At 53.2% G+C, this 16,541-nt stretch overlaps 1 protein-coding gene across 6 annotated transcripts in view; it reads left to right on the plus strand.

Moving 5' to 3' along the window:
• Window positions 1-14,569, plus strand: part of ABHD6 (abhydrolase domain containing 6) — a 14,889-nt gene extending 320 nt beyond the window's left edge. The window contains exons 2-11 of one of the 6 annotated variants that reach the window (XM_027700706.1): window positions 887-995; window positions 2,955-3,024; window positions 4,712-4,859; window positions 8,168-8,324; window positions 8,736-8,849; window positions 9,083-9,215; window positions 10,511-10,668; window positions 11,472-11,526; window positions 11,980-12,080; window positions 12,774-14,569. In XM_027700706.1, coding sequence (XP_027556507.1) covers window positions 4,741-4,859; window positions 8,168-8,324; window positions 8,736-8,849; window positions 9,083-9,215; window positions 10,511-10,668; window positions 11,472-11,526; window positions 11,980-12,080; window positions 12,774-12,950 — 1,014 coding nt within the window. In that variant the 5' untranslated portion in view covers window positions 887-995; window positions 2,955-3,024; window positions 4,712-4,740 and the 3' untranslated portion in view covers window positions 12,951-14,569. Of the gene's footprint in view, window positions 1-6; window positions 996-1,022; window positions 2,825-2,954; window positions 3,025-4,711; window positions 4,860-8,167; window positions 8,325-8,735; window positions 8,850-9,082; window positions 9,216-10,510; window positions 10,669-11,471; window positions 11,527-11,979; window positions 12,081-12,773 lie in introns of those variants that run through there. The other 5 variants (XM_027700708.1, XM_027700707.1, XM_027700709.1 and 2 more) reach the window with 5 other exon arrangements.
• Window positions 14,570-16,541: the final 1,972 nt, after the last annotated feature.

The raw sequence follows: 16,541 nt of genomic DNA on the forward strand, positions 1-16,541 counted from the left end.
GGGGGGGAGGAACTTTGTGCTGGGAGAAGGGCCCAGGATGTTGCCCCCGGATACCCCCTACCCCATCCCTCCCCAACTCTTTCCTACCCCCTCTTCGCCAGGAGAGGGCTGAGTCCGGGCGCACTCGTGACATGGGATGTGCCGTGCATGCTCCGCTGCGTGCGTGTGCGGCAGGATGAGGATGGCGACGGGGTCCGGAAGGAGGATGGGCACGTTATGAATTTCTAAAACAGCAGCTGGCTGGCAGCACAGCCTGCTTCGGTCGTCTTTTCATCCACCTTGTCCCCAGGCTGGCTGGCAGTGACACTGAGAGCTTGTCCCTGCATATTCCCAGCCTGTGGTGAAGCAGCGGAGTCGGGGGCTAGCCCGGACTTTCCAGTTCATGTTTGAGCCATGTTGCACAGATACAAATGGGTCAGAGATGCATGTTTTGTGAAATGGTGCTGCAGAAATAATGACCTCATTTCTGCCATCTATAAATAAATGAAGGTGAAAGGGCGCATTTCCTACTCTCAGCTCTCTCTGGAGGCTGGATTAAGATTGAGAGCTGTCTGGCTGACAGACAGAGATCTTTCACTAATAGATATTAAACTACAACTTCACTGTGATTGGCATCTAAAGGATCACCCAGCAAACTACACCACTGGGGAATCGTAATATTAGTTATGTCATCATTTATGGTCAATGTGATTTTTCTGGCTGCTGAGGATGCCAAGGGTAAGGCAGTTTCCAAGGGAAAGGCGTCACTTGCATGTTTTGGGTTTTTCTTCTTACATGGTTAGTGGTGTGAGTCGAGGTTTCTGGAGGCCTCAGCGACTGAGGTCCCTCAAAGCTCCCTGTTTCTGCAGTGGGATCTTACAATTGGTTGATATTTTTTCCTTTTCAGATCTTAAAAGAAAAATTAACATATATCTAAATGTGCTGCTTAGATTTCAGCTATTCGGCGATTTAACTCTGTTGTCGATCAGACACAGACTGCTCTGGGTGCAGGTGGGGTAAGTAAAACCCTGGGTGCAGGGCAGTCCCAATGAGCACAGCCCAGGACAACCTTTGTGCTTGAATGTTGGCATGTCTGGTCAGTGAGGGCACATGTGTCATCCCTGCGTTGTGAAATCCCTCCCTGGCCTTGCTCAGGGCTGCCACTCTCCTCTTCCAACCCAGCACCTCTGCCTTGGGATGGTTTTTGTGCTGCTGCTGCTTCTGCATCCTATGTGGGGCTTGGAAAAAATCAATAGATACACCTGAGCTGCACTATTGGGACTTCTCCAGCCTCCCTGGTATGAGCCACTGAGCTTGAAAGAGAAAAAATACTTTTGTCCCATGGCCCTGGGGACTGTCGCCAACATGCTGTCCTCTGTAGCGACCCACAGCCCCCTCCTGCCTGGCCCCTCTGTTTGCAGGTGATGAGGCTCCTGTTTGAATTTGGCACAGGGTAGGAAGTAACTGGAGATGTAGAGCCTCCCCTTAGCATCTGTCCCAGGACCATCCCATTACCTGAGGTGCCTTTTTTGGGGAGTCCTCCCAGATTGAAGGCTGCAGAGGTTAGTGACTGTCATTCAGCTGCCAGTGTGGGAACCAGTGCTCCTGGTTTGGCATCCTGTGCCCTGCCAGGTGCACAACACACTTGACATTATCACCAGGTGATCTATTACTGCCATGATCATATGTCATTTATCAGAGTTGCCTAATTGATGTTTGCAAATTAATTTATGAAATACGTGGAGATCCTTCTGAGAAGCAGTAGCAACACTCGAGGCCACTTGCTGTGACTCTTGGTCACAGGGCACCTCAAGGTGATGGATGAGCTGTGATCTGAAGACTTTCAGCTGTTACCAGGGAGCTCGCCTTTATTTTTAAGTCCACAGAGTCTCTAGCTGGTAGCAAAGGACCGGTGCAGCACGAACGGTGATCATCCCTGGGGCACAGCACCATCGCAGGGGGCTGGCACTGTGGGTGCTCTCACGAGGCGTTGGGAAGCCGGTGTCCCTGCAGCACTGCTGGGTGCAGAGGTGGCTTTATGGGGCTGGGGTTGCTAGGGGCTGTGGTGATGGTGTGGCTGCCTCTGAGTGCATAGCTGGGCCTGCTGGCATTTTCGTTCCCGCCGCCTCCATCGGAGGTAGCCATGGAGATCGGTGGCGATGCTCTGCCCACGCGGAAGGAGGCTCAGCAGCATCCTCGCCCCCGGGCACCCGTGGCCAGCAGGGGCCCCGAGCGGGGCTCGCTGGGTGCGCGGGGTCGGCATTGGGCGCCGGGGCTCACGTGGTGAGCGGTGTCTGCCGTGGCCCTGCCGAAATGCTGCGTCTCGGTGGGGACGGGAGCCCCTCGGGATGCCCCTGGCCCTGTGGCCGTGGCAAGGGGGGGGGGGGGGTGGCGTCTCTCAGGGGTTTTCTGGCTCTCGTGCTGGGTGGCTCCGGTGCTCCTACTGATCCTCCACCGTGAATTTCCAGGGCCAAAATCTGCCTGCTAGTTCAGGCCAGAATTTTTCCTGCCTCTCCAGTAATTTCCTGCGGCTGCGCCGCGCTTCAGCCAGTCTCACGCAGGGAAGGGGGGGCACGGAGGGTGCTTGGAAAAGTACCTTTAAGACGAAGAGGAAGGGGAAGAGAAGCTGCTTAGCTGGCTTTGTTCTAATAGCAGTAATCACCTGAAGGGCGACCATGAGCCCACGCCGCCGGGTCCGCGCAGCCCTGGCCCTCCCCGCCGCACCGCCCCGGCCCTGCTTCCTCCCCGATGGCCGCCTGCACTTTGCTCCTGCTTGGCACAAGTGCACTAGACTGGCTTTATTGTATCCCCCCATTACATAAATGGGGGAAAGGTTAGTCAGAAGGTGAATATGAGGCGTCTTGAAGGGAAGCCGGCGACTTAAATACCCCGAACTCGCCGGGCTGCCGAGCCTGAAGGGAGGAGAAAAAGCAGGACTGCGATTTTGACCTTGTTTTTTTTCCCTCTTCTGACAGTTTGTTCAGACACTGCCGCTGCCCACAGCGAGCAGGACTTGTGCCGAGAGGAGGAGGGGAACTCTGCAAGGTAAGCCGGGCTTTTTAAAGGTTGTCTGCTTCTTGTATTGCTTTCTAAAAGCGGAGGTGGAGGTGGAGGCAGAGGTGGCGACCCCGCGCCAGGGAGCACAGGGATTCCCACCGCCTCCGCTTTTCCTGCCTGCAGCCTTCTCTCGTTACGGGTCACCACTGAGAACAATGGCGATTTTCTGTGCTTTTTTCTGCCCTGTTTTAGTGATGTAGCGAAAGGCAGCGAGCGCTCAGGGGTGGGCTCCCCGGCAGCCCTGCTCCCACCGACAAGGTTATGAATAAGCCGTGCTGAGATCAAGGATCTTTCTTCAAAATGTTAATTAAACGAATAACGGCGTGTTGTTATGGTTTGAAGACGGAAGTGAGGTTTAGCTTTGTTAAGGAAGTGACTGGTGTGGAAATATTTACAGTCTTCCTCGAATTTCAGTTATTCCTATTTTCCCTGGGGGAAGAGGGCAAATCTGGCTGATGCTTCAGAGGTTCTGTAACCCGTTTCTCTTGGTGGAGTGTAACGTGGGGGTTCGATGAGGTCCAGTGTGACGGTGTCTGGGGGCGGGAGGCTGTGACTGTGGTGATTCTCTTCCTGTTTCATGACATAACATGCCACATACCACCGGGAGTTTTGCAGGAAGCAGGGATAAATCTGCCTGTCCTGGCAGGGAGAAACGTGAGGGTGGTGATGGGGAGTGGGTGGCTGGTGGGAAAGCAGGCGTTGAGGATGTTTTGTTTTATCAATGTGGTACAGAAGTGCCGAGGAAAGAGCGAGCCATGAGTTAGTTAGCAGGGGGAATTAGAGGAGATGAGTGTGTGGCAGCGTTTAATCTCTTAATGAGAAAAATATATCCCAGCTGCTTGCAGTGGGGAGAGTTCAGGGACAAGCATGGCATTGTGTGGGAGCTCGCCCTTGTACCCAGTGTCCTCTGCCTGCTGTCCCTGATATTTGTCTGAAGGATGCTGGGGAGCTGGGATAGGCATCTGTAATCCACATCAAGTGCAAAATGTGGGGCAGAAGCAAGGATGAGGGGGTGGGGATGGGGATAAATTTGTCTCAGATAAGAGTTGGTCACCAAAGAGTGCCCTGCCAAGTTGTTTCCTTCAGTTTCCGAGCACATTAATAGGCTCTGCTTCCTTGATTAGTTGGTGTCTGTGCAGAGCGATAATGAGAGCTGGGCTCAACCCATCAATTCTAGGTCAGTGGTTGTGTGCTGGGGATTTGGGATTGGGCAGGGGGAGGGGAGAAGGAGCTGGACATCTGCCTCCAAAAAAAATGTGGAGCCTGCCTTAAGCCAGCCCTGCCTGCACCCATCAGGGGGAAAAGGCTGCCTGCACTCATGGTGGGGGGAAAGGCTGCCTGCACCCATCGGAGGGCCATGCTTCCTGTGTCTGCAAAGTGTCCCAAGGGCCATATTGTTACCTGTCACCTTCGACATGTTCCATGCCTGTTAGGAGGCTCATTGCCCTTTTGAGATGTGCTCTCCTGAGAGGATAACATTGCAGTAATTAGATCCATTAAAGAGCCAGAAGAAATAATTGGGTTTTAAAACTTAAGAAGACTTTGCTGTGCTCCTGAGCAGTATCCTCTGCCTCTTGCAGAGCCGCTTTCCTCTTCCCCTGGCAGCAGAGTTCTCATTTAGCATTGACCTGTCATCATTTCTGGGGGTTAACCTCTGATCCTTCCCTGAACGCAGGCAGGTGAGGCTGGGTGGTGAAGAGCAGCATGGACCTGGATGTGCTGAACATGTTTGTCATTGCCGGTGGCACCCTGGCTATCCCCATCCTGGCCTTCGTGGCCTCGTTCCTCCTGTGGCCCTCAGCACTTATCCGCATCTACTACTGGTGAGTTCCTGAGCCCGGCTGCTCTCCGTGTGGCACAGGGCTGGAATGGCTCCTGTTCCCAGCAGGGCCCCACGCACACACAGGTGCATGGTGGTGTGCATGGAGGTGGGCGTTGCTGTGTGTAGCTTTAAGCATCTCTGTAAGAAGAAAATGACATTTTCTTATTGCATTTTTGCTGCTGAGGCTCACGTCTGACAGGGCTGCTCTGGCCCTTGCTGTCCCAGGGCTTTGGCTGGACTGTGTCAAGGGGCTCTTGGCCAGGCTGCCACTGCAGTGCTAGCATGCAGGATCTCTCCAAACCTTTTTGGGTTGTTTCCCCTAAGGACAGGACTGTGGCTGAAAAAAGCACAGCCATTGTTGCCTGTGCCCCAGCCTGGCAGCCCTGGCAGTCTGATGACCTCCCACCTCATCAATGTGGCCATGGCGTGGGTGTCCCCGTGCTCACATGCTCCCTCCCTGCTCAGCAGGCAAGGGCTTTTCTCTCATAAGTAGTTACAGACAAGCCTTTTCTGATCCTCTCCTCTTCTTCTGGAATGGAGCATCAGAGAAGGTGGGATGATGCTTTTCCTTACACTCTTGCATCTTATCCTTTCTGATTACCAGGAGGCAGGCACTACATCCTTCAGTCCTCCTTTGTCCCTGGAAATCAGTGATAAGCACTCTGGCAGCTTTCCTCTCTGGGTTTGTTGCAGGGAAAAGCTGGAATAACTCCCTTCAGAAGTCAAGGCAGAGTCTCATCACCCAGCGTGGAGCAGGCAGCAGCAGGGAGAGTAGGCAGCAGCGGGCAGCGCATCAGGCTTTCCTCACATGCTGCTGGCAGATGGTGGCTTCTGCAGTTCAGCTCATGGGGTGTTCCCAAATCCAAGTGACCTCCTGTGAAAGGAAGATGTTTGCGCACCGCAGCACTTGGATGAAGCCTGTTTCTAATGACACTTTAATTAGCAAGCTTTTATTCACAGCATCTGAGGCTGAGAGAGGAGAGGGCATGGAATGAAAACCCCAGGAATGGGATTGTTGCTCTGCAAAGGAGAGCAGGTGGTGTGACAGCCTTCTGTGTCACAGATGTCCAAGTGGTATCAGGTTTGGCAGTCAAAGTGGTTTTTCTCTTTGGATATATGAGCAGCTGCTGGAAGCCAGGGCGGACCCTGATGGGCTGAGATTCCAGGGAAGATCGCTGGAGAAACTGCTGCAGCAGAGCTGAGTGAGTGTGGTCAGGGCAAAGCCTTCTAGCAGGAGTGACAGGACAGGGCAAAGGAGGTGCAGGGACTGATGCTGGCAGCTTGGAGGAGCTGGGGTGAGAGGGAGGTAGAGAATCCTCTGCTGCTTTTGTTCTTTTTGGGTTACAGATCAGGAACCGGGTGAAAATGCACTGTGGGTAAGTTGGTCTGTGTTTGGCTGAGGGAGGGAGTGTGTGAGCAGGGATCAGAAAGGCTGTCTTCTTTTGAAGGGTATAGTGCCCCCATCTCTCTCTCTCCCAGCACTTCTGGCAGTATGGGCATCTTGCAGGAGTAACTGCAATGCCCTGTGTGTCATGAGCACCTCTTTTGTTAGGGACAGTGGGCGAGAAGGGTGGATTTGCTCTTTACTCTTCCTTTCTTATTGGCTTCCTTCTGAGTTGGCTTTTTTTTGGGTGAAATTGTTGATTTTCCCCATCAGCAGAGGCAGGAGAGGGGCAGGCAGCATGCCATACTGCCCTCCCCTTCCAGCCCCATGCAGCTCCAGCTCTGCAGCACTGCTCCTGAGAGATCCCTGGAAGGTCCCAGGGGATGCTTTTCCCTTCTCCCACAGTTCCCTGTCCCCTCCTCCTCCTCGCTGTTGGTCTGCAGTGTCCTCAGCTGGCACAGTCAAGGGTCACGCTGGGTCCCCCTCACCCCTGGTCTCACTGCTTTCCCTGCTGCTAATGCGCCTCCTTGCCTGGCATGATGTCCAGGGCTGCCCCACTGACCCGGCCTGGAGCTGTTCTGCCTGCACTGTGACAGGGGTTAATCAGTTTAGCCACTGCCACTAAGCGAGTTAACACCTTGTTGGGGGATCAGTTCAGCTTTGCACAGATTATTTTGCCTTCTGCTGAATTGATCCATTAGGATCAGTTGCTAAAAATGTTATCATCTTGCCCATCAGTAGTTCACGCCAGTGCTTTTGAGGCAAGGACTCTTAAGACACTTATTAGGGAGAAATTCACCTCTCCTTGTAGGACCAGCACTGAGCCAAGATGCTGCTTAAGTCCCACTAGCTCCCTCGAGAAAGGGATTATGCTAAAAGAGGATTTCACTATGCATAAGCTTTGAGTGGGCTGAGAGGTAGGACAGTCCAGAAGTGTTGGTGACCTTGCGCTTGTGTCTGAAATAAATTCTGGCACAACATATATTTTCCAGTGCCTTGGCCATCAGGAGTAGCCCAGTAGTTGTCCTGACAAGGGTTATGTTTAAGCATAGGGGAAATGCAGAGAAAGAGAGCCTGTTCTCTGTCTTGGGCCGCACGTACACATCATGTGTCCAAAGTGTCACCGATAATCTCTGTCCAGGTCCTTCTGGATGGCAGTTTCACTGCATCCCCTGAGCTGCAAGAGTGTGCTGGCAGGAGCTGTTTGCCTCTGCTTTCAGAGGAATAGCTCTGGGGTAGCCTGGTATCTCCTGGGGTGCTAGACCCTGTATAAGGATGGTCCCCTCCGGTCCTTTGTGTGTGTATAAATACATTTCTAAGTGTTATGTAGCTGGTCCATAGGAATCAGGTTCTCCCTGGCTGGTGCTCCCAGGTGACGTGGTTATTTTGGCTGGTGTGCTTGTCTGTGGGCTGATGTTCTCCCATTGATGCAGGACTGTGTCCAAATAACTCTGTGACAGATTCACCTTACCCACCTGGAAGAACTGCCTCCCTTGGCCTGCCCACCCTGCATGCTGCCTCGCCATATGTGCTGCCCCTCCCTGGAGTCTCTCTCCTCAGACCAGTCTTTGGGTGTTTTGAGTTTTACGATTGTCATTTTGGCCCATTTCCATCGCCAAATGAGTGAGTTAGGGCCTTTTAAAAATTCTTTACATGCAAAGTGTCCCCACAAGCCACTTGCAGTGCATCCATGAATAGCCAGCCACTAGTAATACACCTGTAAGGGATCGCATGTATGCACAGGATCTGGTCCAGGGACCAGATATTCAGGATTAATCCCTGTAGTCCCATGATGGCACCAGCGTGACCCCAGCCTAACTGGCCTTAGCAAGCCATCTGTGGCTGTGTTTGGATTGCCACCTGGCTTATATCGTGGCTGGGCCCTGGTCTTGTCTTGCTCACTGGTGTTTTCTCCTCTTTTCCAGGTACTGGCGCCGAGCCTTGGGCATGCAGGTTAGATATGCAAACTACGATGACTATCAGTTTTGTTATTCCTATAGAGGAAGACCTGGATACCGACCATCCATCCTGATGCTGCATGGGTTCTCGGCCCACAAAGACATGTGGCTGTCCATAGTCAAGGTGGGACTCCATTTCTATCATGTTGCTCCTTAGTGAGAATTGATGGCCCTGGTTCTGGGGCAGTGTGGGGATCCAACGGTTGCATGCATGGGATGGGATGATTGTGGTTATGTGCTAGGAACACCCTCCTTACTCCATGCTCATTGCTTGTTGGATCCCTTCATCCCTATGACATGCAGAGCTGCAGGGGAAGAGCAGTACATACCTGCTGCCTCCATGGGAAGCAAGTCTTGGCCGTGCTTTCTCATCGTGTCATCCCTGGTACATGAGCTGACTTATTCTGGTGCACAAGTAACTGGGGCTGCTAGTAGGGGAGCAACCCCCCCGCTCCTACCTGTGGTCACCACTTTCCACCCCTGGGCTTTGCAGCAGTTTCCCTGCACCATAACCATCCCTGGCTTGTTTCTGCAGTTCCTGCCAAAGAACCTGCACTTGGTGTGTGTGGACATGCCCGGGCACGAGGGCACAACCCGCTCAGACTTGGATGATTACTCCATCAGTGGGCAAGCTAAGAGAATACACCAGGTAAAGCCCTAGCATTGCATTGCCTCTGCAGAGGAATGTGGGGATGTGGGGGACGTGACGGAGGTGGGGACGTGAGGGATGCTGAGCCCCGTGAGTCCTGCCTTGTTCGTCCCTGCTCCCTCCCTTCCCAGGCAGCCAGAGCCACCAGCCTCAAGCTTTTGAGTAGAATTTCTCTAATGACCCCACGCTGTTGTTTCCTCTCCCCTAACAACGCTCCTTCTGCTCCCTGCCAGTTCGTGGAGTGCATCAGGCTGAACAGAAGGCCCTTTCATCTGGTTGGCACTTCCATGGGGGGAAATGTTGCCGGCGTCTATGCTGCTCAGTACCCAGAAGACATTTGCAGCCTGACCCTAATCTGTCCTGCAGGTGGGCAAGGCAGGGGAGGTGAGACAGGGAGGGCAATCAGGAGCCAGTGCAAAAACCCAGGGCAGTGCTGGAAGTAGAAGAGGGGTTTAGTGCAAAGCATTTTGAAATAATCTATATTTTCAGTTTGGAAATCTCTGGCAGGGCATGGGAGGAAATCACAGCCTTGTACTTGCTGCTCTTTTCCAGGGATTCGGTGTTTGCCCCACTGTGCCTTGGTTAGAGATGAGACTAGGGCAAGCGGGACAAGTCCTGCTCTGCAGGAAAATGCCTTTTCCCTTGGGATGGCAGGCATTTTACATGGCATGTCTGCAGCTTCTCATTTCTGGAGAGGGAACTGAGACTGCAACAGGAAAAGCCTTCCCAGCCTGGCCTCCTGAAAGCCCTGGTGTGCTGGAGGACTGGTTCTTTGGGAGCTGGAGAGCTCTGACCTCCTACCTTTGGGTTCTCTGAGTGGGAAAAGCACATCAGTGCTGGGCACGGGTCAGCGAGGTGTCCCTGTGCCTGCACAGCACCCTGCCATCCCCCCATTCCCACCATCCCCTTTCTCCCCACCATCCTCTGGACAGGGGGCTCAGGGGACCCTGGGCATGACATGCTGCAGGAGGCACTGGGGGCAGGGAACTTCTCTGCTGGGGAGGGCTTTGCTGCATCCCAGTTGTTAGAGCAGCTCCTTCCCTCTCCCACGCAAGGAAAGCAGCTTCCAAATAAGAACTAAGGAATGAAGCAAAGCAAACGTTACCTAGTTACCGGGCTCTGGGGGCGTCAGGGTTCCCACTCCCCTCTGGGAGAGGTGTCAACTGACTCTCCGGCTGTTTCTTCATGTGAAACCTCTGTGTGGGGGCTGCAGCACAGCTCCGTCTGTGTGGGATTGTTGCCAGGGGATTTTTCCCTCAGTGGTGCATGCAGATGGGGCTGCTGAAATTTTCTGTCCAACGCTGTGCAATGGCAGCCTAGGCATTAGTGTTTGTATCTGCTGACCACATAAAAATAGGTGCTATAGCTTTTACTGAAGTATTCCTGCGTGTCTACAGGGGATACACCTTGTGTTGTGTCAGCCTATGGTGTTGGGGGTCCCTGGAGCAGGAGGGAGGTTAGGGTATTTCTGGGTGCATACTGAGGTTGCTGAATGAACAGATATTTTCTTCCCCACTTTTTTATATTTTTTTTTAATGAGTGAGCAGGCAGGAAGCCAGAGGCAGGGATGAGGGAGGTCAGTACAGGGATATTTTGTTGCTTAGGCTGTTGGGGGGTCTCATCCGAGTTTCAGCTCATGCCCCCCTTCTCATTTCACCCAGGCCTGCCAAGTACCACCGACAGCAAGTTCATTAAGCAGCTCCGGGAGCTGCACGAGTCCAAACGCATTGACAGGATCCCTTTAATCCCCTCAACGCCCGAGGAGATGGCGGAAATGCTGAAGCTTTGCTCCTACGTTCGCTTCAAGGTGCCACAGCAGGTGAGAAGCCGATGCTGCGGTGGCGGGGAGAGGGGGCTTGGAGGCGGTGAGTGGGTTTGCTTCCCCCTGAGCCTACATGGTGGCAGCTGAGGTGGTGTGGGGAGTGGAACTGGAGCTGCCATCCCTGCCATCACCCAGAGGAGACACCCCTGGCCCCACTCTCAGCACCTTTCCAGCACTTTCCCTTCAAACCCGCTTTTCCAAGCTCCCTCTGGCAGCGCCCACTGGAATTTCTCCTCCCATGAAGGTTTTGGCAGCAGGCTGGGATGTAGAAGGGTTTTTTAGTAAATATGGCTGGCAGGAAGCATTAAATAACTAAGGCAGCTGTTGTCCAGAGTGGAGGGGGTTTGTTTGCTGCTTTTTAAGTAAAAGCCATGGAAATGTTAAGCGCCTCATTGTCAGGTGAGAGGAACTTGGCAAGGGGCTGGCTATTAGGCTGGGTTTCCTTAGGAAGTCTGGGATGAGTAGATTGGAGAGTAAGAAAAAAATATAAGTGTATTCTTTTGGGGTTTTGGCAAAAGAATACAAGAAAGAAGAAAAGTGCAGTCATGGCTGAGGTGGCTGCTTGCCAGGGGGAGAAATTGGGTCTGCATCATAGAAGACAAAATTACTTGTTGCTGAAATACATGTTGCTTAAGTGTGGTTTCAACAGTCCCACATGCTTAGGAAGAAGCTCATGCTGGGACCAGGCTCGTGCAGGGCATGTTGGGGTGTCAGGGGCTGCTCTGAGGTGCTCTTGGGCATGCTTAGCCCTGTGTGGGGCACGTGTCCCCTCTAGCAGGTCTCCTCTGCTCTTCCTGCAGATCCTCCAGGGCCTCGTTGACGTTCGCATCCCACACAATGAATTTTACCGGAAACGTAAGTGCATGGCAGCAGCCGCCTCACCAGGCTTTCCAGCAGGCTCCCCAGGGTGTGGGGATGGGCTGTCCCCCACCCCTATGTCCCCTGCACCGGCCCCAGCACCCCTCTGCTGCCTTGCTGAGGGTGGGAGGGAGCGACATCATTAACAGATCTGGGGACACGCCTTGGTCGCTGGTAGCAACACGGTGCCACCCCCACTGCCACCCCCACAGGTGATGGGGTCACTGGTTTACCCTCACCGTCCCATCTGGGTTAACAGTACCGATGAGGAGATGGTTTGGTGGAGGAGCCCGCTGCAGCTGGGCTTGGTGGCAGGGCAAGGGCAGCCCATCACCACTGCATGGGTTTCCCAGTGAGGGAACGCTGGCAGGACTGGCTCACGGGGGCTCCTTTGAGAACGGGAGGCAAAACATCTCTCATGTAGGACTGACTCTCCTCTTGCCCCACCAGTGTTTTTAGAAATCGCGGATGAAAAGTCCAGGCACTCTCTCCATGAGAACATGAGCAAGATCAAAGCACCGACGCAGGTCATCTGGGGAAAGCAGGACCAGGTATGCAGCCCCCTCCTCATCCCCCATGGACCATGTCTCCATCTCTGCCTGTGCCCTCCCACAGGGGCTGTGCTGCGGAGCTGTGCACTGCTCTGCGGGGAGCTGGCACTGTGTGTCCCTGTCCCTGGTGGCTTTGGGCATGGGAGCTTGGCAGGGTGATGGGCAGAAAGCTGACAGTCAGCTTCCCAGAGAGGGGAAAGGGCAGAGCCAGGGCTGGGGAGGGCAGGGGGGCAGGTGGGTGGGTAGTTGCCAGCACCAAAGCTGGGAAGATGAATAAAGTGTCAGCAAAGAGAGTTGTCCTGGCAACTGGGAAGAGATGTGCTGTTTGTGGGCAGGCTTCAAGACAAAGCTGTAGGGTTGGTTTTGGAGGCAGGAGTGGGAGGGAAGAAGTCGAAGAAAGCAAGCTGCAGGCATGCAAAGGGCTCTGTAAATGCAAGGATGCAAGTGTTTGCTTGCAATGATCCATTTGCACTGAGCTGACAGCCAAAAAACATCCAAGAGAGTTCCCTGCTGCATGCTGAGACTGGCACCAAGCAGTCTCCTTTCCCTGTCCCCAAGCAGAGTGCTGGCATCACAAGGACTGTGTCTGCATCTCTGCTCAGCATCTCAATTGGACTTGCAAAGGCAGCTCCAGCAGGGTTTCTATGGTGTCCAGCAAACCCCAGCTCTGACTGTTTTTCCCCTGCCATCCAGGTCCTGGATGTTTCCGGCGCCAATATTTTAGCGAGTGCAATCCCGGACTGCCACGTGTACATCCTGGAGAACTGTGGGCACTCAGTGGTGGTGGAGCGTCCCCGCAAGACGGCCAACCTCATCCTGGAGTTCCTGGCGCTGCTGCACAGCATAGACAACAACAAGAAGCAGGCGTGAGCGTGGCACGGAGCTCAGTGCCCGTGCCGGGTCTGTTAAATTGTAAAGTACTGCAGATTTGATAAGTTCTCAGGGATCTTGTACAAATCGGAGTCAATGTGCCAAAGTCCCTGAGGAAGGCAGAATCACTGATACCTAAACCTATAGCACCACTGGCACAGTGACCTAGGGGTCATTGAGCAACCTCCATAGATACAGAAATGGAAGCAGAGTATTTCCCTTTTCTACTTAAAGTAGAAATGAGCTGAAATCACCCAGCGCTCCTCACACAGCCGCCCATCTTACCCAGGTTACCAGCACGTAGTTGTCCATGACATTTACCTAAACTATATATGAAATGTAGGAAGGAGGGAGCATCCTGGACTGAGACTTACAATATTTCTACTCCTTAGAGTCCGTCGTGTTGCATGCTGCCGTGCTGTAAGAGAGCCCCCCCAGTGCTCCAGGCGTCTGCTTGAGTGCTCTCTGTGTAGCTCCTTAACTCGTGATTTATGCAGAAAACAACAGAAAACTTCACGTGTGGAAGTCCAATGACTGTATGTGCAAAAATGTTTACACTCCAAGTGGGTTTTTCTAAATCCCTGAATAGCTCCTGTGTACATGTAATGCCTTAATGTTGCCCAGGGTGCGGCGTCCGTGCACAGCCCGCCTTGCCCAGGGATGGTTATCCCTGAGGATGAACACAGCCAGTGGAAACGGGGTGCAGACGGCAGCTTTGCCACCACTGTGTGAACCAGAGGGATGGAAATGGCCCGGGGTGATTCAGTCCCTGGGCCCGAGTCAGCAATAAGCCCGTGGGCGAATTCTTGTCTCAGTTCCTCTATCACATCGCGCTGCTGAACACCTTGATGTAAATAACGATTTTCTTTATGAATTCTGTGAATTCTGCAAAAGCCAATGTCACCAGGACAGGCGTGAGGGGTGGGAGCGGGCTGCGTGTGTGGCTGGTGCAGGGGATGTGGGCTCCTGGGCTCGCTGGGCAGCGAGGACGGAGTCAGCTCACCCCCGAGGTGCTGTGTGGTGGTGTGGAAAGGTACAGTGTGCTTTTGGTGATTATGACTCCTGATCAAGTGAAATTATAGGTAGAAACAGGCAACTCTCCAGGTGCGGTCCCTCACTGCCTACCACAGGGACAGGGCACTGGTCCCGGCCGCAGGCAGGACCAGTGGGTGCTGGAGGGCAAGGCAGTGCGTGGTGCCCTCAAAGGCAAAGCAGCAGGTGGCTGTCACCCCTCGGTCACCCCCAGCCCTCCTTGGGGGCTGACAGCAGGTGCTGCTCGAGCCCCCCCCAGACTGGGTACGCAGGCTTGCGGTGCTGACAGCCATCTGCGCGACGGCTTCCCGAGGTACCCCATCTGTACATACATCTGAAACTCCTCGCCAGCTTCTCTGCTCTTTTTAAGAGAAGAAACATTGTTCTTTTAGAAAATTAGAAATTTGCTGTTAATTGCTTGGTTATTGTTTCTACTACAGGAGTTGATTTAAAAAAAAAAAAAATTTGATGATAGTTTTATGTGGTGAAAGCCAGAAAAACTTGTTGGGTATCTATATGGTTTCTCATGCCACAGATTGCTGTATGCAAAGGATTTATATGGCTATTAAAATCTAGTGATTTAAGGAGTCCACAGTGCCATGACTATTTTTTCCTTTGAGGAAGAAGGGGGTTGTGGTGTGGGATGATACACGGCACAGGGGCCTTGCTCTGCTGCTTCTTTCTTCCACACATTTCTGGGAGATGAAGGTTTTGGCTCGAGGAATATTTGGTAACAGAAAGAGGGATAGTGAAGACCGGGAAGGCTCTAGTCTCATCTCTTCAAAGACAATACCAATTTTCTTTTTTTCTTTTTATTAAGAAGAGATAGCGACAAACGCTCAGGAAGGAAAATAAAACCTCAAGGGGCAGGGTAGTTGGGTTTTAAGCACCAAGATTCCTCTTAAAACTCTTGCAAGCGTGTTAAATACCAATTTCAGCTGTAATTACAAGTCTTACTGAATTCATACACTGTGCTAGTGATAGTCTGACATCAATATCCAGGCAAATGTATTTGTGTTTCTCCTTTCCCAAGAGGCCTCTCAAGGTCTGGCAGCTGCTTTTTTGACAGAGGAGCTGCAGGGAGGGCTGGGGAGCATCCTCCTGGCACCTCATTCCCCTGCCCTGCCACTGTTCCACTGCTGCAGTGATGCACGGGTCAAGGTGACCCTATTAATGACCACAGTGCAGGGGTGTGAGGGAGCTTCTCTCCCCCAGAGGAGAGGGGGCTGTATGAGAGGGGGCTCTGGCTACTGATCCAAAGCTCACTCCAGCTGCACAGTTAAGGGCAGCTGCTGTTCGTGCTGGCTCTGGCCATGTCTGTGCCCAGGGTGGCCCCACAGCAGCAGCTGAGCCCACTGAGGAGAGGCAGGGAGGGAAGCTGCCTGCACCTGCAAACACACCTGGCTGCTGTTCCCATTAACCCTCCTTTCCTGCTGGGAGCCAGAAAATCCCCACACCACGCGAGGGCTACTCTCCTGTTTTCAGCTGCTGCCCCCTTGGCACTGAGCCTCCAGTGAGCCCTGGCCACCCTCCAGGTAAAGCTGTGTGTCCAGGCTGTGCTTGGGAAAGGGCAGAAGCTCCTGCTCCTCCTGGTGGGTTTGGGTGGCCTGAGGGCAGAACGGGAGGAACCACAAGGAAATAGTTGTGGTGAGCCTGGGCTCCTGCACATAGCCTGAGCATCCTGGCAAGGTAGGAGGGAGGAGGTGTCCTTTTAGTTTGTTGTGCAATTTATAAGTATTGTTTTCCTTGTAATCACGAGAATAAACCAGGTCTGTGCTGGGGCTGGGCTGGGTTATGAGGCTCATGGAGGTAAAGGTTCACACGAAAGCTGACTAAGGAGTTGGCCCTTGGTTGTTATGGGTCTTGCTAAGGCTGTTTCACTGTATCCTGAAAAGAGGCTGGAAAACATAACAGGGCTGGTTTGAAATAAAGATAAAAATCCCTCTGAGCAAGCTGTTTTGCTGCTGAACATCTCGGTCTGTGGTGGTACCTGCTCCTGACTCTCAGTGGAAGCAGGAGGGACAGAGCTGGTGACAGGGTGATACTTGGTGTGTGCCCAGCTGCTGCCAAAGGAGAAAATGTGGTGTCCTTGAAACATGGACATTTAGGGAAACCTGGGCGGGGTCCTGCTTCACACGGTTATAGACACATGCCTGTCTGCAGTGGAGAAGCATCTTTTTCCTTTTTTTTTCCAGCAAGGGAGAATAACAGCATTTGTTGCCTTGTGGGAGGGTTTCACCAGCACAGCCCTGCACAGAGCATCCTCTGACAGGCAGAGTGATGCTCAGGGTGTCTGATACAATGGTTTGGGTGCTGCCGTGGGTGTCCCTCACCCCGGCAGCTCATCAACCAGCTGAGCCTTCCCTTGACTTAATGTGTTTCACAATCCTCTTGGACACACTGTTTTTCCTGCGGAAGCCTGGATAGGAGTGCCCTGGAGCATGGTCCCTCTCACCCACTGTGGAGGGGGCACCACAGCCCCCCCCCGTGTCCCTGCAGTGGTAGAGGCACATATTCCCTGTGATGCCTGTGGCTGCCTTGTGTTGTGACGAGGGTGTC

The sequence above is a fragment of the Neopelma chrysocephalum genome, unplaced genomic scaffold (genome assembly GCF_003984885.1).
Source record: "Neopelma chrysocephalum unplaced genomic scaffold, ASM398488v2 Primary Assembly neopelma1_147, whole genome shotgun sequence".
NCBI classification, from domain to species: Eukaryota; Metazoa; Chordata; class Aves; order Passeriformes; family Pipridae; genus Neopelma; species Neopelma chrysocephalum.